Genomic DNA, 26,817 nt, shown 5'->3' on the forward strand with positions numbered 1-26,817 from the left:
GAGTTTGTTTCTTCCCATCTTTTTACTTTTTGTGTGTTTGTGTGTTTTTATGACTGTGTGTTACCCTTTTCTGTTGTCCTGTGTATTATCTGTGTTTGTGTAAGTTCCCTTCAGTAGTAGTGGATGCTTGAGTGTGGATTTGTTTCTTCCCATCCTTGACCTTTTGTGTCTTTGTGTGTTTGTGTGACTTGTGTTGTCCTGTTGTGTATTATGACTTTTGTGTGTTTGTGTATGCGCCCTTCAGTAGTAGTGGACATGTGAATGTGGGTTTGTTTCTTCCCATCTTTTTACTTTTTGTGTGTTTCTGTGACCGTGTGTTGCCCTTTTCTGTTGTCCTGTGTATTATGTGTGTTTGTGTATGTTCCCTTCAGTAGTAGTAGATGCTTGAGTGTGGGTTTGTTTCTTCCCATCCTTGACTTTTTGTATCTTTGTGTGTTTGTGTGACCTGTGTTGCCCTGTGTATTATGACTTTTGTGTGTTTGTGTATATTCCCTTCAGTAGTAGTGGACGTGTGAGTGTGAGTGTGTTTCTTCTCATCTTTGACTTTTTTTGTGTTTGTGTGTTAGGTATGTTTGTGTGACCGTGTGTTGCCCTTTTCTGTTGTCCTGTGTATTATGTGTGTGTGTTTATGTTCCCTTCAGTAGTAGTGGACGTGTGAGTGTGAGTTTGTTTCTTCCCATCTTTTTACTTTTTGTGTGTTTTTGTGATTGTGTGTTGCCCTTTTCTGTTGTCCTTTGTATTATGTGTTTGTGTAAGTTCCCTTCACTAGGAGTGGACGTGTGAGTGTGGGTTTGTTTCTTCCCATCCTTGACTTATTATGTGTTTGTGTGTTATGTGTGTTTGTGTGACCGTGTGTTGCCTTTTTCTGTTATCCTGTGTATTATGTTTGTGTATGTTCCCTTCAGTAGTAGTGGATGCTTGAGTGTGGGTTTGTTTCTTCCAATCCTTGACTTTTTGTGTCTTTGCGTGTTTGTGTGACTTGTGTTGCCCTGTTGTGTATTAAGACTTTTGTGTGTTTGTGTATGCTCCCTTCAGTAGTAGTGGACGTGTGAGTGTGGGTTTGTTTCTTCCCATCTTTTTACTTTTTGTGTGTTTTTGTGACCGTGTGTTGCCCTTTTCTGTTATCCTGTGTATTATGTGTGTTTGTGTATGTTCCCTTCAGTAGTAGTGGATGCTTGAGTGTGGGTTTGTTTCTTCCCATCCTTGACTTTTTGTGTCTTTGTGTGTTTGTGTGACCTGTGTTGCCCTGTGTATTATGACTTTTGTGTGTTTGTGTATGTTCCCTTCAGTAGTAGTGGACGTGTGAGTGTGGGTGTGTTTCTTCTCATCTTTTACTTTTTTTGTGTTTGTGTGTTAGGTGTGTTTGTGTGACCGTGTGTTGCCCTTTTCTGTTGTCCTGTGTATTATGTGTGTGTGTTTATGTTCCCTTCAGTAGTAGTGGATGTGTGAGTGTGAGTTTGTTTCTTCCCATCTTTTACTTTTTGTGTGTTTTTGTGATTGTGTGTTGCCCTTTTCTGTTGTCCTGTGTATTATGTGTTTATGTAAGTTCCCTTCACTAGGAGTGGACGTGTGAGTGTGGGTTTGTTTCTTCCCATCCTTGACTTATTATGTGTTTGTGTGTTATGTGTGTTTGTGTGACCGTGTGTTGCCTTTTTCTGTTATCCTGTGTATTATGTTTGTGTATGTTCCCTTCAGTAGTAGTGGATGCTTGAGTGTGGGTTTGTTTCTTCCAATCCTTGACTTTTTGTGTCTTTGCGTGTTTGTGTGACTTGTGTTGCCCTGTTGTGTATTAAGACTTTTGTGTGTTTGTGTATGCTCCCTTCAGTAGTAGTGGACGTGTGAGTGTGGGTGTGTTTGTTTCTTCCTCTCTTTTTACTTTTTGTGTTTGTGTGTTTTTGTGACAGTGTGTTGCCCTTTTCTATTATATTGTGTATTGTATGTTTGTGTATGTTCCCTTCAGTAGTAGTGGATGCTTGAGTGTGGGTTTGCTTCTTCCCATCCTTGACTTTTTGTGTCTTTGTGTGTTTGTGTGACCTGTGTTGCCCTGTTGTGTTGTCCTGTGTATTATGACTTTTGTGTGTTTGTGTATGTTCCCTTCAGTAGTAGTGGATTTGTGGGTGTGGGTGTGTTTCTTCTCATCTTTGACTTTTTTTGTGTTTGTGTGTTAGGTGTGTTTGTGTGACCATGTGTTGCCCTTTTCTGTTGTCCTGTGTATTATGTGTGTCTGTGTAAGTTCCCTTCACTAGGAGTGGACGTGTGAGTGTGGGTTGTTTCTTCCATCCTTGACTTTTTGTGTTTGTGTGTTTGTGTGACCTGTGTTGCCCTGTGTGTTGTGTAGTTCCCTTCATAGAGTGGAGTGAGTGTGGGTTTGTTTCTTCCCATCCTTGACTTTTTGTGTCTTTGTGTGTTTGTGTGACCTGTGTTGCCCTGTGTGTTTGTGTATGTTCCCTTCAGTAGTAGTGGACGTGTGGGTGTGGGTATGTTTCTTCTCATCTTTGACTTTTTTTGTGTTTGTGTGTTTGTGTATGTTCCCTTCACTAGGAGTGGACATGTCGGTTTGTTTCTTCCCATCCTTGACTTATTATGTATTTGTGTGTTATGTGTGTTTGTGTGACCGTGTTTTCTTTTTCTGTTATCCTGTGTTTTATGTTTGTTTGTGTATGTTCCCTTCAGTAGTAGTGGATGCTTGAGTGTGGGTTTGTTTCTTCCCATCCTTGACTTTTTGTGTCTTTGTGTGTTTGTGTGACCTGTGTTGCCCTGTTGTATTGTGCTGTGTATTATGTGTTATGCATGTTTGTATATCTGCCCTTCATTTGTAGTGAACATGTGAATGTGGCTTTGTTTCTTCTGATTTTTGGCTTCGTTTGTATGTGTGTATGTGTGTCTTTGAATGGTGATCTTTATGATGTCATATGTATTGGTATGGGTGTGTGATATTCCCTTCACTATTAACACGTGTGTGTGTGGCTTTGTGTCTTTGCCTTTTTGCTGTCATGTGTTTGCATGTGTGTGCTTATATGTTGCCCTGCTGTCTTGTCCTGTATTGTGTGTGCACATGTGATCTTCAGTAGTTGTCATGTGTGAGTGTGGCTTGGTGTCTTCTGATTTAGTGGTTTTTTGTGTGTGTGCCCACAAGCGGCCCTGTTTGTGCTGTCCTGTGTATGGTTGTGAATGTATGTGTGTGTGCCTGTGCCCTCCAATAGTCTTGTTTGTCAGTGTGGCTTGGTGTCCTCCCACTTTAGTCACTTTTCGTTTTAGGGAATGGTTTCTAGGGTTGCAAGATGCCTTGGGGAGCGTGTTAGCCAGAGTGGGCACCTTGGGTGAGGCCTTCCTGGCAGATTGTGCTCCCCTTCACCTTGAACTGTCTCAGGTCCCATCCTCCTCTCCCCCCACCCCACGCCTGTCTTTTGGCTGCCAGGTCTGCAAGCATGGAGATTGTCCTTTTTGGAAACCAGCATATGCATGTGTCACTTCCCCCTTCCTGTGGTGATCCCCGAGCATTTTCTTTTCTGGCATTGGCCCATCACCTGACCCCCACCCATACTGGCCCATCACCTGACCCCCCCAGATCCCATCACCACCCCTGGCCCTCACCTGACCCCCACCAGTATGGCCCATCACCTGAGCCCCACCCGTACTGGCCCATCACCTGACCCCCACCAGTATGGCCCATCACCTGAGCCCCACCCACACTGGCCCATCACCTGACCCCCACACCAGTATGGCCCATCACCTGAGCCCCATCCACACTGGCCCATCACCTGAGCCTGGCACATACTGGCAGACACTCTGCCCTTTCCGGCTTTCTCAGTCCCCAGAAAGTTCACTGATCAGGTTTCACCCTGAACTGCTTCCTGTTGAGCCTTGAGGTTTTGCGATCTGGACAGTCTGTGTTTAAAAAGAGTCTGACTCTTTAGGGACACGCTTGTTTAATGTGTTTGTGGGCCCTTGGGTGTTTTGGGTTCTGGGTGACATGCTGACTTCCTGCTGTCTCTTCTCATAGCCTCTGATTCAGTGAATCGGATTGGGAATCGGGAAGCTGAGACCAAATCTTGTGTTCGAACCTTACTACTTGGATGCAGCGCCCTGGGGAGAGAGAGAATCAATGGAGTAGCAGCAGGCTGGTGAGCGGTTTCCCATTGTGACTGGTCCACAGAATCCTAGCAAGGGACTTCTGGAATCGAGTTCTGTTCCAGGAATCACCCCAGAAACACAACAGCGTATCCAGGCATGCATTTGTGTCTACAATTTGGGTTCCCTTTCCCTCCCCATCTCAACCTGTAGGATAGTGCTGTCTCCTTATGGCACAACCGGGTCTCTGCTCCTTGGCCCACGCCCTGTGGAGCAGACAGGCCTAGGACTGAAGGCCAGTCCAAATTGCAGTTACAATCTCATGGGGACATAAGTTCCCTGAAGGTAGGGACTGTTTCTGCCTTTCTTTGGAGCCCAGTGCCCAGTACTAAGTGGGCACTGAAGGCACACTCATTGAGCCCTGATTTCCTAACTCGGGCTGTGGAAGCCATTTTTTGGCATTCCGACCTTGGCCAGTTGGGTTTGTTTTGAAAAGAGCACGCCGTGGCAACGAGCGCACCATCAGCACCCCAATCTAAGAAATTCTAGGACCCTCTCCCCCTCCCAGGGCCAAAAAAGAGCCACCAAGACCAAGTAATTTCAATTAAATTGAACACTAATTTATTTTGTTGCACAAAGTGCCATATAAGTAAATAAAGGAAATTAATGCAGAGAGATTTTTCATCTCTTCAGCTACCTCTTGCTGGGCAACTGAGGTTTTTGCCTCCTCCTTCTTGTGCTCCTCCTCCTTTCCTTCCTCCTTGGTCTCCGCCTCTTCCTTTTTGTTGTCCTCGTCCTCCTCCTTGTCCTCCTCCTCCTTGTCCTCCTCCTTGTCCTCCTCCTCCTCCTTGTCCTCCTCCTTCTCTTCTTCCTCCTCCTCCTCCACATCTCTTTCCTCCTCCTCCTCTTTCTCCTCCTCCTCCTTCTCCTCCTCCTCCTTCTCCTCCTCCTTCTCCTCCTCCTCCTCTTCCTCTTCTTCCTCCTCCTCCACACCACCTTCGATCCCTTTCTCGCCCACTACCTCCTCTACCTTTTCTTCCTTTGGCTCTCTGTCTTCCTTCTCCACGATGTTGTCCTCCTTCACGATCTTGTCCTCCTCCTCCTCCACTCTGGGTTCCGCCTGTTTTTCAATCTTATCCTCTTCCACCACCTCCTCCTTCCTCTCATTTTTCTCGGCCTCTTCGGTGTTGTCTTGGGAACCGGTGTCGAAGGGGACCCTGGAAATAAAAAAGTGACAATCGCTTGAGCCCGCACTGATGGATGGCGCAGGGCTATCGGAAGCGGAGGCGTGTCCGCCAAGATTGGATCTCCGGCAGCGTCTTTTCAGACGGGTACGGCTGCCGAGGAAAGTATAGGAGGGAGTCTCGCTCAGCTGTCGGCCAGATCTGCAGCCGGAGTGGTGTTGTGTGGGATGATCCATGAAGCGGAAGGCCCTGATGGTCTCTAATCCTTGAGAGATGGCGGTCCCCATCCTGTCTGAGCAGCCCAAAAGCAAGGTGGAAAAAAGCCGAAGGATGGTGTTTCTCAAGATGCCCTGATACCTATGCTGGTTGGCGATGTCTTGGCCACAGTATGCCCAGAGCGTTGCCTGATGTAAAGCCACGCCCAGCTGGTTCCTTAGTTGATACAGCAGCCTCTGGGTGTTCCTTTGGGCAGTGCTGAAAACCATAAAGAGCATACCGAAGGACCAGGTCCTACCACCACATAGGGAATCCCACAGAGCCTGGTATGTTGAAAGTAATTCCTCTGCTGGCATTTTCTGGGACAATAAGTTGATGAGCTGCTGGCCTGCTTGCACTCTTCTCTGCCAACAAAAATAGAATACTGCTGTCATGATGGTAAGGTACAGAGTGGTAAGGTACGTCACGCTTACAGCAATGCAAAGCAGTAAGACATTGAGTTTCGTCCATATCATTCGGAAGAGGCAGTAGGCCAGCAGCACTAAGCGTGAGGCTTCAGATGTTTCCCAAGGATTGCGATCCATGTTGTGCTGCTCTTTTGCCGATGGACGAGGAACTGATGACTCTTCGACTCCGAGACTCCTAGGCTTCTCACCACTCACAGTGTCCACTCCGCAAGACTGAGCTGGGGTTGAGCTCCCAACTCATATCAGTCAGGCAACAGAACTGTTTCACCGGGCAACACTCTGAGCAGTTGCCAGAGACCCTGTGACATCACTGAGGGGGGAGTGTCCACAAAAGTAAACTGGTAGCTTCAAATCATTTTTCCAGAATAGTCAGGGGCAAGTCTTTTAGCCAGCTACCACCTTCTTGCTCTGCGAGCTTATCTCTTGTCCATTTTCATCATTCAAACACACTGTATTTAGACTTGAGATTTCTTCATGGAAATTTTAAGGATGATTTATCCAGGAAAATATATTGATCATAATTAATATGGAAATGTATGAATTTCATACCCTAACATACAACTTTCTTCTCCTCTGCCATTATGATGTTTATCCCAGACAGGCAAATCAGTTAGTAAATTCACAAATCTGTCAGAGGTCAGGTTTATTCTAGCAATCTAACATTGATTGAGTGACTTGTTATATACATAGCTTTCTTTGAATTGTCCCTCAGATAGGCAAGAACTTAAGAAAAAATGTGTGGGGTCAAAGATCACAACCATCTCTGCCGGAGCTGTCTTGGTACACAAACTCTACCTAGTGTTCTCGCTAATAAAGATGACTTTTGTGTTGAGAGATCTGCCATCCAAATGAGTATTTTGGCCCTCACAAGAAACTCCCTATCTATCTAGGTTGTTCCCAGTAAGAGGCAGTAGAGTAGAGAAAGGGGTTAGTCACAGTAATATATCCACAAAGTGGTTGGGAAATAAAGTAGATTTCCTATCTGTACTAATGAAAATCAGTAAGGAAATCGCACTAATATTCTGTCTCTGTCATTATCTATGTCATCCCCATCTCTTTCTATTTTCATTCACTTTATCAAAGATAGTTTTCCCAACATAAATAATTTCTTTCTCAAAGCTAGCTTGCAGAAATGATTTAACTTAGACAGGAAGACCTACAATTTCAAGGCCAAATAAACTATATTCCTGTGACAGATGTTATATAGGAAAGGGTTTATGGTACAGGATTCTCCATTTGGATTTTGTTGCCTTAACTGATCTCTTTGACACTGGGAAGAAGAAAAGAAAAAAGCAACATAAAACCAAGCCAAATCCTGTAAAGCCTCAGGGCAAAAAATATAGGGGTTTCAAGACTTAAGTTTGGGGGTTTTAGCCAAGTTACTGTATAAAAGCCAAATAATCCTTATAGGACAAGTTGAAAAAAGTTTGCCAGTATGTAAGGTTCCCCTCCACAAAAGCAAAACAACAAACTAGGGTCGTTAAAATTTTAAACAATCACACACAAAAACAGTTTCTTGAAGCCAAACAATCTTGGCCTGCATTTTGGGTATCTGAACAGAAATAAAATGAATGGCTTGGTATTCTGTAGCAATATTTACTTTTTATTCTTATGTAAGTTAGTTTTTGTGATGTCTCTTAGATTTAACTCTCCTTTTTATCTTTGAAGCCAATGGAAACTGATCTGTTTTATTAATTAGAATCATTAGCTTCATTCTGCTCTTTTGGATGAGAAGGACAAGGTCTGTAGGCCCTTCTCTCATTGTCTCTGTCCTTCTCTGTTTCTCTATCTTTCTCTCTCTTCTATCCTTCTTTCAGGCCTATGGTAATGGAACATAGAATGCAGAAGGATAACCCCTGAATAACTGGCGTTTCTGTTTCCTAAGCCTACCGGATCTCCTTTTTTCCATCTTTTAAGTCCACACCTCCCCGTGGCCAACGTTTGTTATTGAATGGAATAAGAAAAGCACCAGTTCTTATGGCATTTGGTAAATGTTGATAACTTTGGACTATATATATACAGCTAATGTGAGTAGAATGTTGAACAAATGAAACATAATAAACCTAATTCATGGAAATGGCTAGTGTGGCTAGATCAAACTCAAGACAAATATTTAACCCAATGAATAAGAGGAAGGGACTCTGCACCTACAGGAGCTTCATAATGATCTAAAACCTATTTTTCTTTGCCCAAATAAGCAGAGCCTCTGGCTGTGTCTAATTCTATGTCCCCATTACCAACCAAACTGGGAGGAGTTCTTAAGTGAAATAAATGATTTTTATGGACAGAAGCTTAAAAGTAAACTATTTGTCTATTTATATTTCAAATTTTTACTGATCTTCCCTGCAATTCTAGTGACATAGGCTGAAATGCCTGGTGTTAATGAGCCCATAATTGATGACATTCCTTCTATTAATAGGTTGCAGCCCATCTATATCTCATCCTGTGTGGTTCTGATTTGTATTTCCCAGTAAATCTGCCAGAGGTTGCCACTAAGGGGCTAAAGGCTTTGCTCCATGTGTACCCTCAGGCTGTCCATTACCTTTCCTTCTTGCCTCCGGAGCAGTCCATCTCCTTTCTTTGTCACGAATCTCCTGATCGGTAGGTGGCTTATTTCACTAGGTAGAGGGAAGTCGTTTTCCTCCTGCAAAATAAGTAGTAAAAAGAAGATTCAGCCAAAATCCCTAAAAGCTGATTTCTTACAAATGTAAAATTAACAGTACCTTACATCTATTTTTGAATATTTGATCCTTAGGACTCTCTTGTGATTAGCAGATGGACAAATGGTGGAGAACAGACAAGTCCCAGGTAACTTCCATTTTGCTATGAAATGTTACTTCTTAGCACATATGATTAGTGGCTTAGTATTGCAGGATAATATTTTGTTTGGGATCTGTTTTCTGAATTTGTCCTCCCATAAATAAATACCCACTCAACATGGCAGGACTGTTTGACTCAGAAAGACACAGGTAATTTGGTCACAATTTGGTCACAAAACACAATGGGTGTTTTCAAAGGTACTTGGGCACTATTGGTGCATTTGAAAAATGCCCCAGATCCCTTTACCCTCCTGGGTGGAAAATGTTGCTGCTCTCACCTACTGCTGATGCTCAGACCAAGGCCCCAGTTCTAGAGAGAGCTAAGATTTCCTAGCCCTATAATTTATGCCACTGTGCCTTACAGGGAACAGAACAGAGTAGAGAAAGTGAATGTCTTGACACAGCTTTTCTGCACTTGTGTCCTCACTGGTGTGGTTACCCTGCTTGTTTCTTATTAGTGAATTCTACTGAACTCACAAGGAAGATGTACTTTGGGATGAATGATATGGGGAGAAGCATTATAATTATGAATCTATCAGTCATTCTCACTATTTCTGCCTCCATTTTTAGTCACAGTCTAGCCAGAGCTAGACAAAACTAGTTTTAAATCCGGCCTCAGACATGAACTTTGTGATTCTAGGCAAACCGCTGAACCTCTTTCGGCCTCAGATTCTTTGTCTATTAAATGGGGATGGTAATACTTACCCCCTGCTGGGGTTTTTCTGAAGTGAGATAATCTATTGTATATAAAACTCTGTGTAAATAATCTAAATACTGACAAGTATTAATATTATTGAGTCATTTTTAAAGAATTCCCAGCAATCTTTTTTTAGGAGAACATGAAAGGGAAAAGTCAAACTAAGGAAACATCCCCTCTGTGGCCCCATCAGAGCCAGGTATGAAATGAGAAGCCGCTAACAATACAAATTGCTCTTAACAATTTCTTCTTTCCCAATTGCTCTGCTTTCAATGGTCCTCTCATGGATTCCTTTGAAAATGAGCATATGATCCTTTTGCTTCTGGTCACTCATCCAATTCAGTCTCGTCTGGGCCTTGTGTCAATGTCTGAAGAGGCCTCTGGACGGCAAGAAGTACTTTTCTTCCTTAACACCCAGTATTCTTTCTTCTTAGATGTGACCCGTCGTTGTCTGGGCCACCTGGTCTTGCCATCCTCTGTGAGGATTTTGCTTCCAGGGCAAATTTGTGACAAGTCTAACTGAAATACTATTTTTTTATGATTAAGCCTATCACATCATGTGCTAAAAAAATGACATTTCATCACAAGGGGATAACTAGATCTCCCAAATGAACTGTTTCCTTACAATTTATCCACTCATAAATAATTACATTGTGAGGGAGCAAATAAATACATGTAGAGGAAACAGTTTTCAAGGACTGTGAATGTGATTGGAAGTTATTATCACCATCATCTTGTTTCTTGCTAGTCCAGTGGAATTCAGTTCAGACTGATCTTGGGACAAGTCAGCAGTCTGCTAGTGGTTCTTTTAAAAATTGTTTTGCTTCTTGTTTTATGGACTGTTACATAGGTTAATTCAGTAATTCAATAACTGTTTTTATTATAATTGTGAGCCCTGTGAGAACAGGGTTCTAATTTAATCAGAAACATCTGTTTATCTGAGTTACACAACTGAGTTGTATAAACTCATTATATATATGTACATATAACTACATATATATGCATACATATATGTGATAGCATAGAAGAATAGTCATGAGAATTGAATACACTGAGGATCTGCAGAGTGAGAGCATTTGTTCTCTGTCTATATTAAATATGTATATATACATATATATGTATGTATATATATATATATAAACAGATATATTCCATGTAGATATGTATTATGCACATATCTTCCAATGTTCCTTTTGAGTTTGGCTGGATTGGAGAGGGTGTGAAGGGGAGTGATAGGCTGATACCTAGCCAAGCTCTGCCAGGGGCTTCCACAGCTTGGACGTACCTCTCCTGCATTCTCTTTAGAGCTCTCTATTGTGGAATGGGCACACTCATATATCTGCATATATACGCACTTATATGAATTTTACCAGAATAGGTTATGGTATATAGTACATATATAAAGAAATAGACCATTATGTTTTATAGCAAATAAGCACATATGCATATATGGCACATGCACAAACATCCCAACTTCTTTTAAAATATGATTGAATATTCACAGATTATTGGAATAAAGAAGGACCCCCACCTGAAGATTTGGGGGATCTGGCTACCTGAACTCCATAAGGCTCTTTATTCCCCAGTGAATTTAACCATTTTGGGATACAGGGGATAGATGGGATGTAGTTATGAACACCTGGGCTCAGGAAGAAACACCGTATTAGTGTCATCCACCATTGCTTTAGTCAGCCAAGCCCAGAGGCTTCTTGGCCTATGTACTGTTTCTTCAGCTAGTTTCTCAGTGCTTGATGCTGGCCCCAAAGGCTTCTGTTAGGTTGCCTTGGAAACCCTGAAACAGAATCCTGCTGTGTAGAGTGTCACAAAGTGGTCCCAGAAACCAGTAGGGGAATTCTCTGGAAGCCTGGAGAAACTAGAACATCCTAGAGGATGATGGGAACTCCTGTTTCATATGACAGCAGTCTCCCTGTCCCAAAGTGAAGAATTCAACATTATCTTGGGTCAAAAGTAGCACTTTCAAAAATCTAAGTAGGTTAATAATAAGGTGAGGATCAGAAGAGATTAGAAAAGGTAATCAGTGGACACATAATTGATCTCTGACTTGTAAATTAGGCTAGCCAAGAACAATTAGCCATACCGATCCAGGCCTAACAGGCAACTATATAGACAAGCACACAGACAGTCACATCCCTGCTCATTCGTCCCCACATAGATCCTTATTCTTTGTCATACAGACATCTCAGCATGCCCAAAACACACATGTGTGTGCCCATACACAGGCATACACCCACGCGCCCACACATTGTCTTTCCCATCCCAGTATCAACTCCTTATGAGAGGGAACATGTTGTATTCCTGTATTCTTGATGCCTAGAACATAATAAGCACCTAATGATATTGATATACATATATATAAAATGAACTTGATCTGTTCTCCTTACCAGGCCAGCGATCTCTCTCTCCTATATCTCACACACACTGTCTTTATGAAGGGAAAAAGAATCCCATTACTTGAGACCAAAGGAATGCTCTAGAGTTCCAAAGTACAGACTTCCTTTGAGCATGATTCCCAAAGGAGACTGCTTTGAGTGATAGTCTGTTATATTGGATTATTAAAACTGTAAATGCCAATGGCAAAAGACTGAAGAGAGGTGGGCAACTATATTGGAAAATGGTCCAAGAGGAATTCTGTATATAAGTGGATGTTGAAGACCAGCTGAGAAGAATGGTAAAACATACAGCTGTATGAAATTAAAATTGGGACATCTCAAATTGTTTGTGAACCAAACTTTGGAAAATAGATTTTTTTCCCCATTGGACTTGCAGCTTACAATATTCATAAAAAATCTCAAGGCTTTTAATTTTTGTCCATCTAAGTTTACTTGTTATTGTGTCATAATAGAAACCCTAGTTACATATTTTCAGATGACTAGAAAATATCATAATGAGATGATTACTGTAACAGTTAGTAGCTGGCCTTCTTTGCCCAGACTCACACAGCCAGTCAGTATTTGAGATAAGATTTAAACTTAGTTCTTCCTGAGTTTGAGTGTCTTGTTCTGTTACGCTGGAGGATTAGATGGCCTAGTTGGGATCAAGACTGCCGGGCAGATAGAATTAAGTCACTTCCTCAGCCTTCTGTTAGTGTTGTCCACAGATGATAGGCCTGGAAAAGCATTTCAGAGATTCTCACGTTGAAAAACTTCCTTGCTATGTGTGAGAATTGAGAGTTGATCTTGGGTATCCCAAATATAAAGAGGAGGGAACTAGGTAGGGCAGAGACTGGAGGTGGAGGGAGGCAGGGACACACTTGGTGTCCCTATCTTGATCATCATAATAGCTCATATTTCTGTAATCCTTTAAGTTTTAGGAAGTGGTTTTCACAAATTAGCTCATTTGAACCCCTTTGAAACCTCATGAGGGAGTTCCCTTAGGCAGGGAAAGTGAAATACTTCTACCTGTTTCACACATAAGGCCAAGGAAGGATAAAAAGAAAATTGAATGATTTTTATAAGATTTCCTAAGTTTCAGAGAAGGGGTGCAGGGTGAGGGTGTGTGGAACCTCACCGTTTTAACTGCTGTATAAATAGAACTCTGCTGTACAGGGGTTCCTTCTCACCACATCCTATTTTCAAGGTCCAGACAGTGGAACGCCAGCTCAGGCAGGTTTTTTAGGACAAACCCAGTCTTATCTGAACCCCAGCTATGTTGGGAGTTGGCTTCATAGGGTGAATTTTTCATCTACAGGCGTTCTCCTCGACTTTCTGCTAAGCCATGAAGGGGATTACAAATCTTTGTGATGGGGGGTATTCATCCCACCAACAAAATTCCCTGCTTCTGGAAGTTGCCTCCCTTCAGAATCTGCCCTTCTCATTTTTGCCTCAAACCAATCCCAGTCACATACGGTACAAACTATATCTTCCCTCTGCCTTTTAGAACCTGTGTGAATTAAACAATCACTTGACTCACCTCTTTGGACCTTAGGTTCCTTAATAAAATGCATAGATTATTTATGGATTGAAATCCTAACCAAGGTAATGACAAAATGAATGGGAGATTTCGCTTAAGATCAGGATTTAGCATTACCATTCCCTTATAATCATATTCTATAAGAAAGAAAAACTATAGACAGGCAATAATAATTTCACTTAGTTTTTCCATTACTGTCACGAAATGTTTATTCTTCTTGAAATTAAGCTAGGAGTTAAATTTTCTGATGAAAATATTTTTATCCTTCATTTTCCTAAACAAGGGAAAAGATGGACCACCTGCTAATAGAGTATGTATATTTGAGAAAAAAGAATCTCAATAGATGTTTAAAGTTGTCTTAGGAAAAAATGAATTGTTGTTGACGTGTCTCCCCCCAGCCCAGGGCCCACCCTTTTTTAGATGAATTTCATGCTTTGTTTTTACATTGTACTCATTTCCATATATCTCTGCTGTGCAAAATTCCTCTTTGTGGGACTAGCTCCTCCTATGTAGTACCCAAAGGAACAACTCAAATTACAATTAGGGGTATACACATTTGTACTTCAAGTGAGAAATCTGACTAGTTGGACTCATACATTTTGCCTTTGAAAGTGAGTACTCATAACCTTGAGTGTACATATGTCAAAGCTATGGCCAGCCTCTGTCTAAGCCTATAAACCTCCTGGTCCTTCCATTGAAGGTATTCACACCAAGATGTGTTTTCCCTATTTTGCATCACGAATTCCCTCTACTTACCCCCTCTTCTCTCCCATTCTCAGAATCTGATCATCATAGCAGATACTGACAACACATCCATCCGGGCACCATCACCACTTGCTTGTACTTTGCCTTAAAATCTTGACGTTTTCTCGTTGGAGATTTACTAGTTCACATCTCCACTTTGGAGCAACGCTTTTTGAGCTACCTGCATTTTAGTCCCTCTTGATTTTTCGTTTTGTTTTTAAAGGAGATTTTAAGTTGGTCCTCCAAACAGCCACCTCTAGTAGTGGAGTCAGTTGGAGAAGTCATTTTCTGAAAACTTAGGTGTCTCTGGGGGATGATGGGAGGGTTTTCTGTTTTCACAAGTCTTTATTCGGGAAGTGCAGCATGGCAGGCAACAACAATGGAACACATTCAGGAAGTTCCCTGATTTTGAAAGTAGGGAGCTTCTAAACTTGCTGGCACAGAATCCCGAATGAAACCACTCTGGGCCAAAGAAGTAAGTAACGAGCACTCTGTAGAATTCCCTGCATTTTGAAGCCCCTATTTTTGACACAATGGCACCGGTATTTTGAGGTACTGTGCTTGACAGTAAAAGCCCTCGACTGACTCTGTTTCCCCAACTACAAAATGAAGGGGAGCATTAGATGGAACTCTGCAGTACCTTCCAGCTTAAACATTCTATAACATGGTAGAAGGATGTTTAGAAGTCTGGCAGTTAAACTGTCCTACCGGTGTAGGAACTGAAGGAGGGACACCCTGGACCAAGCAGATTAAAACCATAAAGTTTGAATTGGTTTCTTTGCAGACCATTGCCTCTCGGGGCAACACTGAAAAGGGACCGAGAGAGAACAGAGCCAGTGGTCAGTGGCATAAAAAAATCAGAGTGGGGCCAAACAGAATCTTAAGGGACTCTCAAGTGGGGGAGGAGAAGGGGGGCAGTGAAACTGATCTTCCCCTCCCTCCAAGTTCTTTCCACTGCCCCATCTGATGCAATTCAACAAAAATTCTGTGTGCCAGCCCTAAGGAGTTTGGGTGTCCCCTAAGGACCTTCTGCCAACCCAACTAGTTTCCTAGTCTTTAAAGCTGTCTCCATTAACTCTCCATGCCCCCTAACGGACATGCTTAGAGTGTGACATGCTTAAAAATGCTTTCCATCTTCTACATTGTACCTTGCTTTACTTTAGAAATTCTCATGTGGTGCTTGTCATTTTTAAACCACATGGCGCACCCAGATAGGGCGTTGTGTACAATAGGGGCAAAACTATATATGGTCTAGGAATACTTTGAGGGGGGAAAGAATACTTAATGGGGGATATAAAGGGACAGCGTGAGGGCCAGGGTGGCAGCTGAGAGGTATGAGGAAGAAGAAGAGGACTCTGACTTTTCAATCTGGAAACCAAAGGAAACTTTTTCCCAAGGAAGATTCTAGGGACTCCTCAGTAGTCCCTATCTCCCCCCACCCACCTTTGTTTGCCTGTTGCTTTCTCAAGTTGTGCCTCAAGCCTACAGGAAGAAGTGGGCGTTTCTTTGGGCCAAAAATCTGAGCGCCCAGATTCAGACTATGTATGTCCTGTCCCATTTAAATGGCAGTCAACCCCTGATGAGATGTGGGACTGAAATTAGGCACCTAAGTCAAGCACTTGGCCTTTGGGAATCACCGAAAACATCTGGCTATTGGGACCTGGGCAACACAATCCTGCCTCGTGTTTGTTTTGAGGGAAAAGAACTCTGTTCCCTCCACTTCCTCAGTTCAGTCAAGGAATTGTTTAACATCTTTTAGACTAGGAGGGGGCCATCCAAGTCACACATATAATATTCCTAGAGACTGGATCTACCACCCTGAAGCGTTCCACATAACCTCATCTCCATAGCTTTATTCAGGCCCACTTTGTACTCACTTCACAAAGTTTTGTCTTAAAATCCCCTTCCCCAGCAGGGGTCCATCTCAGAAACTAACAGTCCTAGAGACAGGACACACCTCCCTGGCGAGTCAAATGGAATCCCATCTTTATAACCTAGTAGACCCATCTTGTGTCCCCCTCCTCCATCAGCCCATCTTCATAAACCTTTTAGGCCCATTTTATAACTCTATTCTCCATAAAGTCCTTATCTTGACTATGGAGGGGTCCAACATAGAAACATAACAGTGCTCTAGATCTGTGACAAACCACTATGGTGAATCACATGAAAGCCCATCTTTATAAAGAGGCTCACTATGTACCCCTCTCCTCTATAGGCCCTTCTTCACAACCCTATTAGGTCTACTTTGTACTCCTTTCTCTATAAAAGTCTAGTATATAATCTCCCTCCCCAGCATGGATCTGTCTCAGAAACAAGCATACATTAGTTGGGACACCCCACCTTGGCGAGTCACATGAAACCCCATCTTTACAAATACGTCCAACGATGTGCCCCCTCCCTCCAGGCGACACACCCCCTTGGGTAGTGACATTCACCTTATTTCATAAACAGGCCACAGGCCCCCTTTGTGTCCTCTCCTCCATAAATCATCTCTGGAGTCCCATTCTTCCCCAGCAGGGGAACCCTCCCCAAAGTCTCTTCATTTGGCAAAGTACAAACACTACTCCCTCCTATTGTCCAGGGCAAATCAAGTTCAATGGGAGATAGGAAGGAACATTTTTCAACACTAGCAGGGATTCAGGGAAGCTTTTATGGGGACCCAGTGACTTTCTTTTCATTTGGGATTGAAAGAGTGGGGGTTCTCAGTCAAATGGGTGACTAGCAACCTCCAAATTTAGAAATAAAATGCCCCAACAAAAGTTTTTGAGTTGGTTCACCCAGGATCACTTTATTTGATGACGTGAAGGTACAGGTATATGCAGTAGACAGAGAACATCATTATTGTGAGCACACAGATGTTCCTGATTTGCTGTTGGAGATCCACATCCTGCCTTGGTGCTTGCTTAGCCTGTCTTGGTGACTGAATAGCCTGTCTCCTCTTCACTCTCACTAGCTTCCTGCTGTTTGTAGATGAAATCCGTGCGTTATGAATGTTACGATGGAATCTGATTCTGGTGTTCGGAACCTGGATGATGTGGCTAGTGATGGCACGGGTGCGAGGAGGGCTCTGATGGAAAGTGGCCGGCTCGGTAGTGTGCTCACAATTCTGACGACGACGATGATGGTGGTGTCGGTGATGGTGGTGATGATGGCGGTGATGTTCTCGCTGCTGTTCCCCTTGCTGCTCTCGCTCCCATTCCCGCTGTGGCCTCTGCTGGATGTTATAATTAGGCAGACTCGGGAAGTGAGGTTCAGCGGGGTTGACTTGAAACTGCTGCAAATTTTGTTCGGCTCGGTTGACTTGTAAAAGCTGGAGTGCCCGGACTGGAGAAGCCCTCCGCCATCGTAATCTGAAAGCCTCGATATGGCGATGGCGATGCCTGGGGTTTCTAGCCCACCGGTGAATATTTCTTCCCCAGAACCATATCTGCCATAATTGTCTCAGTATCCTGGCCATGTGGTGAATCCTAGCCCAGAGCTTGCGCAGACGTATCATGAACAAGATGAAGAGCACGAGGTATAGTATGGCCTTTAGGACTGCTTCATAACCATTTTCCTGCTGAAAGAAGAGCAACTATAGATCCATTGCATCCCGTTAACTAGTGGCTTTAGTTGCTAATACCTCAGGTGTCTTAGAATATGTCATGAAACCCCAAGCTCTGGGAAGCAAAATAGTAATGTGGGACCCAATCATAAGTAATATCTACCATAGGGAACAAAGGGTGGGGATTAGTACCTTAGAATAGATGTCCTGGGCCAGAACAGGGATCAGTTCAAGGTTCGTTTGGAAGAAATTGGAAACTCGTATAGCAATGGTGCACACGTAGTTGTAAATAATGTCCATAGCTGCCAGGAGATTGAGCAGCATGATGGCAGATCTTCATCCCAAAGGGTCTGAAAAAGAAATAGGTGACCGTGAGCGCAAAGGAGAAAATCTGTGGTCAGTCTAGGGACTCGGTGAGACATCACCTCTGGCTGGGTGGAGAGGGAGGCTCTAGCTCCAGTCCCTAGCAGGGACAAGGTGGGTGTGTGAACGCCAGCTCCGCCACCCCTATAAGTACACCCAGGGAAAGGCATCATAATCAGTGACATCACAAAAACCCTGGCAGTGAGGTCAGCCTGGGAGGAGGCATTTGTGACCTTATATGGTAAAAGGGACTTTGGGGGTAGCTTTTCAGTGGGATAGGCTCAGTGTATGAAACTGGACACTTGCTACCTTTGGAGCGTTTCTTCTTACTGACCTTCAGTTTCTTTTTTAGGAAAATGAAGGACATTGGAATCAAAGGAATATCGAACTTGATGATTTGGGAAGATCCCTTAAGACTCCCATAATATCTGATCCTTTGTCCAGAACTAAACACACCATCATGTATGTTGATTCTCTTCCCCCTTGACTTCCTGATTGCTATTCCCACTGAGATGAGATCAGTTAGTTCCAGTCTAGTTAGTTCCAGCTTCAGAACATGGCTAATATCTATCTCCATGTTTTTTTCTCTCTCACTGGCTTTATGTTCCTGCCACTATCTCTGGTTAAATATGGAGAAAAGGAAGCAGTGAAGATATAAAGAGGAGATAAACAGAAACAGGGAGAGAAGAAGAGGGAGAAGAAAGGGGGAAAAAGCGGAAGAGAAAGAGGCACAATAAGAAGAAGGGAGAGAGTGAGAAAGGAGAGACAGAGAACTAGAGTATACCTGATGGGGCCCTGTGAATTCAAGCTACCGGGCCTGGGTAAACTTCTCAGAGTAAGTCGATGGCATAGTCAAGCTATTGCCAGTGAGGGATTGGGTACTGAAACACTGTGAATGATGGGAAAGGTGGCACTGGTTTAGGCTACTGTAAATGGCCCATTTTTCCTAAAATGGGAAGGAGGGTAGAGTCTGGACCCTAGAAGGCAGCACCTTTGACATCTCTCTCTGCCAAGATTCTAGAGAACACTGAAGGAGTTCTAGAAAGTACTGGTGCTAGCAGGAGAGCTTCCCCACGTTTCTCCCTCTCTTCCTTTCACTATTCCACTCTCTCTTCCCCTGCTTCCTTTCCCTTCCCCATGCTTCAACATGGTTAGCTTCCTTCCAGGCCTTGCCAACGCATCCCCCACCCCCACCCCAGCTTCCTTCACATCTCTGCTAAAGTCTTATCTTCTCCAGGACTCCTTAAACTCTTTCCAGTGGCCCCCCCCTTTTTGCCTGAGAAATTTTGATGTGACTCTGGATACATAGCTATCGAAAATAGGTATATGAATCAAACGCTTACTGAGAATCGTAATTTCTCAACCCCCACATTCAGTCACGAGATCCACAGATTGAGAAGAGTGAAGTGGGGGACATACAGAGAGAGACAGAGGAAGAGGAGGAGAGAGACAGAGATAAAGATCTACAGGAAGCCTTTGTCACTGTTATTGTCAACCCTCAGGGTTGTCATCCATGCTACTTACTTTCTTTAGGAGCTGACATTTGGTACAGCCTCTTTCTGAGCCTCAGTTTCTTCTTTGGTAAAATGAGGGACACTTAAGTGATGGAATTATGATTAAAATCATTTCCTGTTCTGTAGCTTCCCCCGATTTCTTTCTTATTTAAAAACATTTTATTTTTTACTAATTTAAGACAGATTTTTAAATTGATTTTAAAATGTTTTTGAGTTCTAAAATAGTATGGAATGCTTCACAAACTTTGGTGTCATACTTGGTGCAGGGGCCATCCTAATCTTCTCTGTATTGTTCAAATTTTAGTTCACTTACTGCCAAAGCAATCACTGGCTACGGGTCTTAAACCTATCCTCTTCTCTTTGCCCCTGAATGTACCCTTAGTGACGTCCCCATTTATGTCTGTGGAACAAGCTTCACTGGTCTTCCACCTCTCCCTTCTACCTACCAACTCTGAGAGGTTCCACCACCAGAATTTGCCTCCCATAAATCTATATTTTCTTGACTCTCTTTATGTTGCTACTCCCCTCCCTATACTCCCCTATCTACAGGAGAGGCAAAAGGTTAGACAGTGTAGTAAGAGAGATATAAGAAGATTCTGGTCAAGAAAGGGAGGGGGTGGAGAAAGACATGAGGGATAGAATGAGAGAGAGATACGGAGGAAGGAAGAGAGAAATGGTGGTGGGAAGGGAAGCAGGGGAAGAGAGAGTGGAATGGTGAAAAGAAGAGAGGGAGAAACGTGGGGAAGACATGATGGGACAGAGGGAGGCAACAGAGAGACACAGTCTCTCTCGAGACTCTGGCGCTCTCTGGAGCGCACCTCAAAGGACTCTGGGAATTCAAGTCACTAAACCTGGGTGAACTGAATTCTCTTCCTTTTCATCAGTGTTATCAGTCCTCAGTGTTACCACCTTTGTAACACTGGAGGACACAACTATATAAGAATGAGAGGATACAAAATGGAAGAGGAGGAAGAAGGAAGACAGTGGGAGAGAGAATAGAGGGAGATGGTGTGATGAGGGACAAAGAGACAGAGAAAGCAATAAATGGAGGGAATGGTAGAAGAGAGTAGGGGAAAAGAGGAAGAGAGAGAGGGGGGTAAGAAGGTGTGAGGAAGAGCGAGACAAAGAATGGGACAAAGGGAGAGGGAGAGAAGACACGGGGGGGTAGACATGACTGAATGAGTCACTTGACATTGAGAAGAGTGAAGTGGGGGACACACACAGAGGGAGAGGGGGAGAGAGACAGAGATAAAGATGAGAGAGAGAAAGAGATTGAGATTGAAGGTTCACAGGTGGAGGTAGAGGAAGGAAGCAAGGGAGAGGAGAGAAAAGGAGGAACAGATGAAAGATATGATCTCAGATTAATGAAAGAATGGGTCTATGAGACAGCTGTATCACTGACAGGGAGTGACCGATCACAGCAAAGATCAATCAGTGAAACTCCCAGGTGAGCAGAAAAGGGGAGCTTCCACAACAATACTGCAAAATGGTCCATTTTTCCTAAAGTGGGAAAGAGAGTATTCAGGGAGGGAAAAGCCAACAGCCTTGAATTCTCTCTCTCTCAAGATTCTAGAAACCATTTCAGTACTGGTCACAAAGGGCAAATGTTGCTAGTTACTGTCACTAAGGCTGGAACTTGCCAGACTCATCCAGCTCTCCGGTGCCACAAGTCTCTCCAAAAGCCCAGTGTTGTGCAGGAAACATTTCATCAGTGTGAACTATTCAGCTTGCTACTCTAGGACCTTGTGTAAGTCAGAGTCTAAGAGGAAGAGGGAAAGGAGGGTAGAAGAGAGAGAGAAATGGGCAAGGAGGGAAGGAGAAGAGACAGACAGACAGAAGGGGGAGGGAGAGAGAGATAGAAATGGAGGGGGTGAGAGGGAGGGAAGGAGGAAACTGATGAAAAGAAGGTGGAGAAGAGGAGAAAAGGGGAAGTAGAGAAGAAAAGATAGGAGAGAGGGAGAAGGAAGTGAAACAGGATGGAGAGGGAAGAGTAGAAGAGAGACAGGTGGAGAGAAAGGAAAAACGAGAGGGAGAAATGAGGTAAAAGAGATAAGAAGGGGAGAGAAATTTATGATTTCCTTCTCAGGTTAATGAAAGAACAAGCCAACAGGACAGCTGCCACTGCCAGAGAGGGACCAGTCACGGCAAGGGATCAATCAGTGAAAACCCCTGGTGAGTAGGAAAGAAAGATGGAATAATAGACACAGAGGGAAAGAGGGATGAGAGGACCCGGTAAATTCAAGTCACCAACCACACAACTTACTACTTTATTGATCTTGTATGAGTAATTTGATTGGGAGGATAGACAATGACAGGAGAACAGAGAAATAGGAAAAGTGAGGGAGGAGAAGTAAGGGCAGGAGAGACAGTACAAAAGAGAAAGTGGAGGGAAGAGTGGGAATGGGAGAAAGGGGAGAAGAAAGAGGGAGGAGAGAGAGAAGACAAGAGAGAACCAGTGACATGACTTAGTGAGATCAAGGCATCAGGCCTGGGGAAACTCAGTCTAAGGGAAGGTTCCACCTCTAAAACATGGCAGCCAAGTATCTCTCCTTTTTTTCAGGAATAGCCTTTATGATGATCTTCCCTTTGTACAAGACTAATTGTGTAGAAAATATAGTGGTGAAATAGGAGGTAGTGATAAAAAGGAGGGGAGAGAGAAAGGAAGAGAGAGGGAGTAGAGGAAGGAAGGGTAAGAAAAAAAGACAAAAGAGAGGAGAGAGAGAGAGAGAGAGAGAGAGAGAGAGAGAGAGAGAGAGAGAGAGAGAGAGAATGAAGAAAGAAAGAGGAAAGGCAATGAATGTGAGAGAACACATTGAATTGACATCAAGTGGCCTGAGTGCACACCCATCTCAGGTAAATGACAGACCAGGAAGATGCTTCAGCCAAGTCAGTGCCAGCCTGTGATCTCTCACTGGACCCCCTGGTGAGTGACAAAAGGGGCCCCAGGCTGGGATCCTAAAAAGGGCCCTTTATTCCAAAACGGGGTAGAAGGTAGACATCATTCAGTTGTTAAGCTAATTGTTTTGACTTCTCTTCTGCAAGATTCTAGAATACCTTGAAAGAATTATGAAAAGTACTGGTCACTTAAAGGGGTAAGTCTAGTTAGCTTAATGAAGCACATATCATACCAGAAAAAATTTGTACTGCATTGCCTCATGGATTTAAGAAAATTACTATGGTGAGTAGAAAAGTTGTCCCAGGGTAAAATGGGGCAAAAGACCATTTTTCATAAAATCGGATAGAAACTAATATCTGGACATTATAGTCCAACGATCCTGATTTCTCTCTTCCCCAACGTTCTAGATCACATTCACCAGTTGAGCACCAAGTGTCAGTAAGGACCAGTATTGTCCCTAAGTATGGGTCACACCCCAGTCATCAGGCTTTGGCTTGATTTACCTTTTAAAATCTAACCTTGTGCTAGGAAGTTTTCATCAGTACTTTTGCCAGTAGCTAGCTCCTTAAACCGTGCTCACCATGCATATGGGGCTTTGTAAGTAAAGGTTGTGGTTTGGGAAATTATATTTTACTGTCATGCATTGTTTCCTTTGCATACCCATTTTATATAATGATATTACTGGAGTCCCCTTAAAATTTTTAAGACGAAGGAGGTCACCAGGGGGGAAATGTACAAGAAGCTTAGGTCTTTAAAATTTGCTAACATTTTGACCAAGTATATATCACTTCTATGAAGAGAGTGAAATGGATGGTGAGAGAGAATGAAAAAGAAAAAGAGAGAGAGAAAAAACAAGGAACATTCAGCAGAAGGATATAAGGGGGACAGAGGGAAGGAAGGAAGAAAAGGAGGAAAGAAGGAAGGGAGAAAAGGGAAGGAAAAATAAAAAAGAAAGGAAAAACTGACAAGACTCATTTACTTTTAATCAGCAGAGCCTGGTGAAAGCACTTCTCATGTTAAAGAAAAAATGGCCAGTGGGAATATGCCAACCTGGGATCTCTCAGTGGAGCCTCTGGTGAGTAGGAAAGCTGACCCTGGATTAAAATGGGGGATATGTCCCTTGATTCCTAAAATGGGATAGAGAGTAATGGCTGGATGGTCTAAGGCAAGGATCCTGACTGCCCTCTTCCCCAACATTCTAGATCTCATTCTACAGTTGAGCAGCAAGTGTCAATAAGAATCAATGGCTTCACTAAATATGGGTCACATCCCAATAATCCTATTCACTTTGGCTTGATTCACTTTTTAAAATCCAATCTTCTGTTAGGAAGTTTTCATCAATGTTTTTACCGTGGCTAGATCCACGGTAAAAATTTTTTGTTGGCCTGCATATCGACCTTGTGAGGAAATGTTGTGGTCTGGAAAATTTGGAAAATTATCATGCACTGTACCTTTGCAAACCCATTTTATATAATGGTATACCTGGGGTTCCCTTTGAAGACAAAAGTAGTTACCAGGGGAAAAAGTATAAAAAGCTTAGGTGTCTAAAACATACTAATATTTTGACCAAGTGTACATCACTTCTATAAGGAGAGAGAAATGGATAGCAAGAGAGAATGAGAAAGAGAAAGAAACAAGAACCATTCAGCAGAAGAATGATGTAAGTATAGAGAGAGGGAGGGAAGGAAAGGAGGAAGGAAAAAGAGAAGGCATAATTTTGAAAAGGGAAAACTGATAAGAAACACTGAATTCACATCAGTAGAGCTGAATGAAAACAATTCTCAGGTTAGTGAAGAAATGATCAGTGGGAACCTCCAAGTCACTGACAGCCACCAATCTCTCAATAGGACCCCTGGAGAGTGGGAAAGGTAGCCCTGCCTTCAAATGGGGGAAAGGCCACATTGTCCTAAAATGGGATGGAGACTGATGTGTGGACAATATAATGTAATGATTCTACCTGTTCTCTTCCCCAAGATTCCCGGTCTCTGCTTTTGAACACCAAGAATCAATAATATGGCTTCAGGAAGTATGGGTCACCTTACAGTAATTCTGCTCTCATTGGCTTCATTTACACTTTAAACTCCAAGTTTCTACTAAGAACTTTTCATCCATGCTTTATCTGTGCTACCTATTTGCATTGTGGTCAGCATGTAGTTCCCAGAACCACACCCTTTACTTATATGGGGCCTTGTGAGTAAAGGCTGTGGTTCTGGGAACTACATTTTTCTATCACTTCTTTATTTTCCCTATCTATTTTATATAATGGTATACCTGAGGTCCCCTTAAAATTTTTGAGACAAAAGCGGTCATCGGGGATAAATACAACAAGCTTAGGCCTTTACATCTTAGTAACATTTTGTTCAAGTATATGTCATTATTATAGGAAGTGGAATGAAATGGATAGTGATTGAAAATGAAAAAAGATTAAGAGGAAAAAAACAAGGGACATTCAACAGAAGAAGGATGTAAGTGGGGAAAGAGGGAGGGAGGGAAGGGAGGAATGAAGGAAGAAAATGAAGTAAGGAAGAAAGGATAAAAAGGGAAGGAAAAATGAAAAAAGAAGGAAAAACTGATGACTCTGAATTCTCATTAATGGAGCTGGATGAATGCACTTCTCAAGGTAATGAAAAAATGGTCAGTGAGAATATCCAACTCATTGACAGCCTCATAGCTCCCATTGGACCCTCTGGTGAGTAAAAAAGGTGGCACCCTGCTGAGTAGGAAAAGTGGCCCTGAGTAAAAATGGGGGAAAGTTCCATTTTTCTAAAAATGGGATAGAGACTAATGTCTGGACAGTATAATGCACTGATCCTGACTCCTCTGTTTCTTTAAATTCCAGATCTCCTTCACCAGTTGAGCATCAAGTGTCAATAAGGACCAAGATCATCCTTAAGTATGGGTCACATCCCAGTCATCCTCTTCTCTTTGGCTTGATTTACCTTTTAAAATGTAAACTTGTGTTAGGACATATTCATCAATATCTTTACCGGTGGTGGCAAACTCCTTAACTTGTGCTCGTTATTTGCATGGTGCTTTGTAAGTAAATGTTATGTTTCAGAAAAATATATTTTACTATCAGGTATTGAAGCAATTGCATACTGATTTCATACAAAGTTAAACCTGGAGTCCTCAAAAAATCTTTATGACAAAAGTGGTCAAAAGAAGAAAAACTTCAGGAACCTTCCCTCTTTAAAATTTGTAATATTTTGACCAAGTATATGTCAGTTCTATGGGAAAAGGAGTGCAATGGATAATGAGAAGATTATGAGAAAAAGAGCCAGAGAAAAAGAAAAAGGGATATTTAGCGGAAGAAAGATGTAATGGGGGACATGAGGGGAACCGAAGCAACAAACAAAGGGGGAAGGAAGGAAGGAGGGAAGGAAGAAAAGGATATAAAGGGAAGGAAAAATAAAAAGTGTTGGAAAAACTAATTAGACTGATTGAATTCTCATCATGAGAGCAGGGTGAAATCAATTTTTGTGTTGATCCAAAAATAATCAGGAGAAGCCTCCAAGTCACTGACAGCCACTGATCTCTCAGTGGACCCTCTGAAGAATAGGAAAAGTGACCCTGGGTTAAACTGGGGGATACGTCCCTTAATTCCTCAAATGGGATAGAGAGTAATGGCTGGACAGTGTAAGGCAAGTATCCTGACTGCCCTCTTCCCCAACATTCTAGATCTCATTCTACAGTTGAGCAGCAAGTGTCAGTAATAATCAATGCCTTCTGTATGTATGGGTCACAACCCAGTCATCCTATTATTCTCTCTGACTTGATATACCTTTTATTTTTTTTTTTATTTAATAGCCTTTTATTTACAGGTTATATGTATGGGTAACTTTACAGCATTAACAATTGCCAAACCTCTTGCTCCAATTTTTCACCTCTTACTCCCCACCCCCTCCCCCAGATGGCAGGATGACCAGTAGATGTTAAATATATTAAAATATAAATTAGATACACAATAAGTATACATGACCAAACCGTTATTTTGCTGTACAAAAAGAACCAGACTCTGAAATATTGTACAATTAGCTTGTGAAGGAAGCAGGTGGGCATAAATTTAGGGATTGGGAATTCAATGTAATGGTTTTTAGTCATCTCCCAGAGTTCTTTCTCTGGGCGTAGCTGGTTTAATTCATTACTGCTCCATTGGAAATGATTTGGTTGATCTCATTGCTGAGGATGGCCAGGTCCATCAAAACTGGTCATCATCTAGTATTGTTGTTGAAGTATATATTAATCTCCTGGTCCTGCTCATTTCACTCAGCATCAGTTCATGTAAGTCTCTCCAGGCCTTTCTGAAATCATCCTGTTGGTCATTTCTTACAGAACAGTAATATTCCATAATATTCATATACCACAATTTATT

General features: G+C 42.6%; 1 protein-coding gene, 1 long non-coding RNA gene and 1 other non-coding gene across 4 annotated transcripts; 1 reads left to right on the forward strand and 2 right to left on the reverse strand.

Annotated features, from left to right (window-relative positions):
- Positions 1-16,894: 16,894 nt before the first annotated feature.
- LOC111721606 lies at positions 16,895-18,150 on the reverse strand. Of its 2 annotated transcripts, none has more exons than XM_031944716.1 (2): positions 17,865-18,150; positions 16,895-17,684 (listed from the first exon to the last, which is right to left on the reverse strand). In XM_031944716.1, the coding sequence occupies exons 1-2, from the start codon at positions 17,994-17,996 to the stop codon at positions 16,917-16,919; spliced, it is 900 nt and encodes a 299-aa protein (XP_031800576.1). In that variant the 5' UTR covers positions 17,997-18,150; the 3' UTR covers positions 16,895-16,916. The 2 variants fall into 2 exon arrangements, with proteins under 2 accessions (XP_031800576.1, XP_031800575.1); XM_031944715.1 differs by having other exon boundaries at positions 16,895-17,687.
- A 1,619-nt stretch (positions 18,151-19,769) lies between these two features.
- On the reverse strand, positions 19,770-19,873 carry LOC111721607. Its single transcript, XR_002770718.1, has one exon. It is a non-coding gene; the product is annotated as a U6 spliceosomal RNA (small nuclear RNA).
- Positions 19,874-20,809: 936 nt separating this feature from the next.
- LOC116420263 lies at positions 20,810-23,721 on the forward strand. The gene is made up of 3 exons (XR_004230563.1): positions 20,810-21,296; positions 21,636-21,721; positions 22,403-23,721. It is a non-coding gene; the product is annotated as an uncharacterized LOC116420263 (long non-coding RNA).
- The last annotated feature ends 3,096 nt before the right edge of the window (positions 23,722-26,817 follow it).

The sequence above is a fragment of the Sarcophilus harrisii genome, chromosome X (assembly GCF_902635505.1).
Source record: "Sarcophilus harrisii chromosome X, mSarHar1.11, whole genome shotgun sequence".
NCBI classification, from domain to species: Eukaryota; Metazoa; Chordata; class Mammalia; order Dasyuromorphia; family Dasyuridae; genus Sarcophilus; species Sarcophilus harrisii.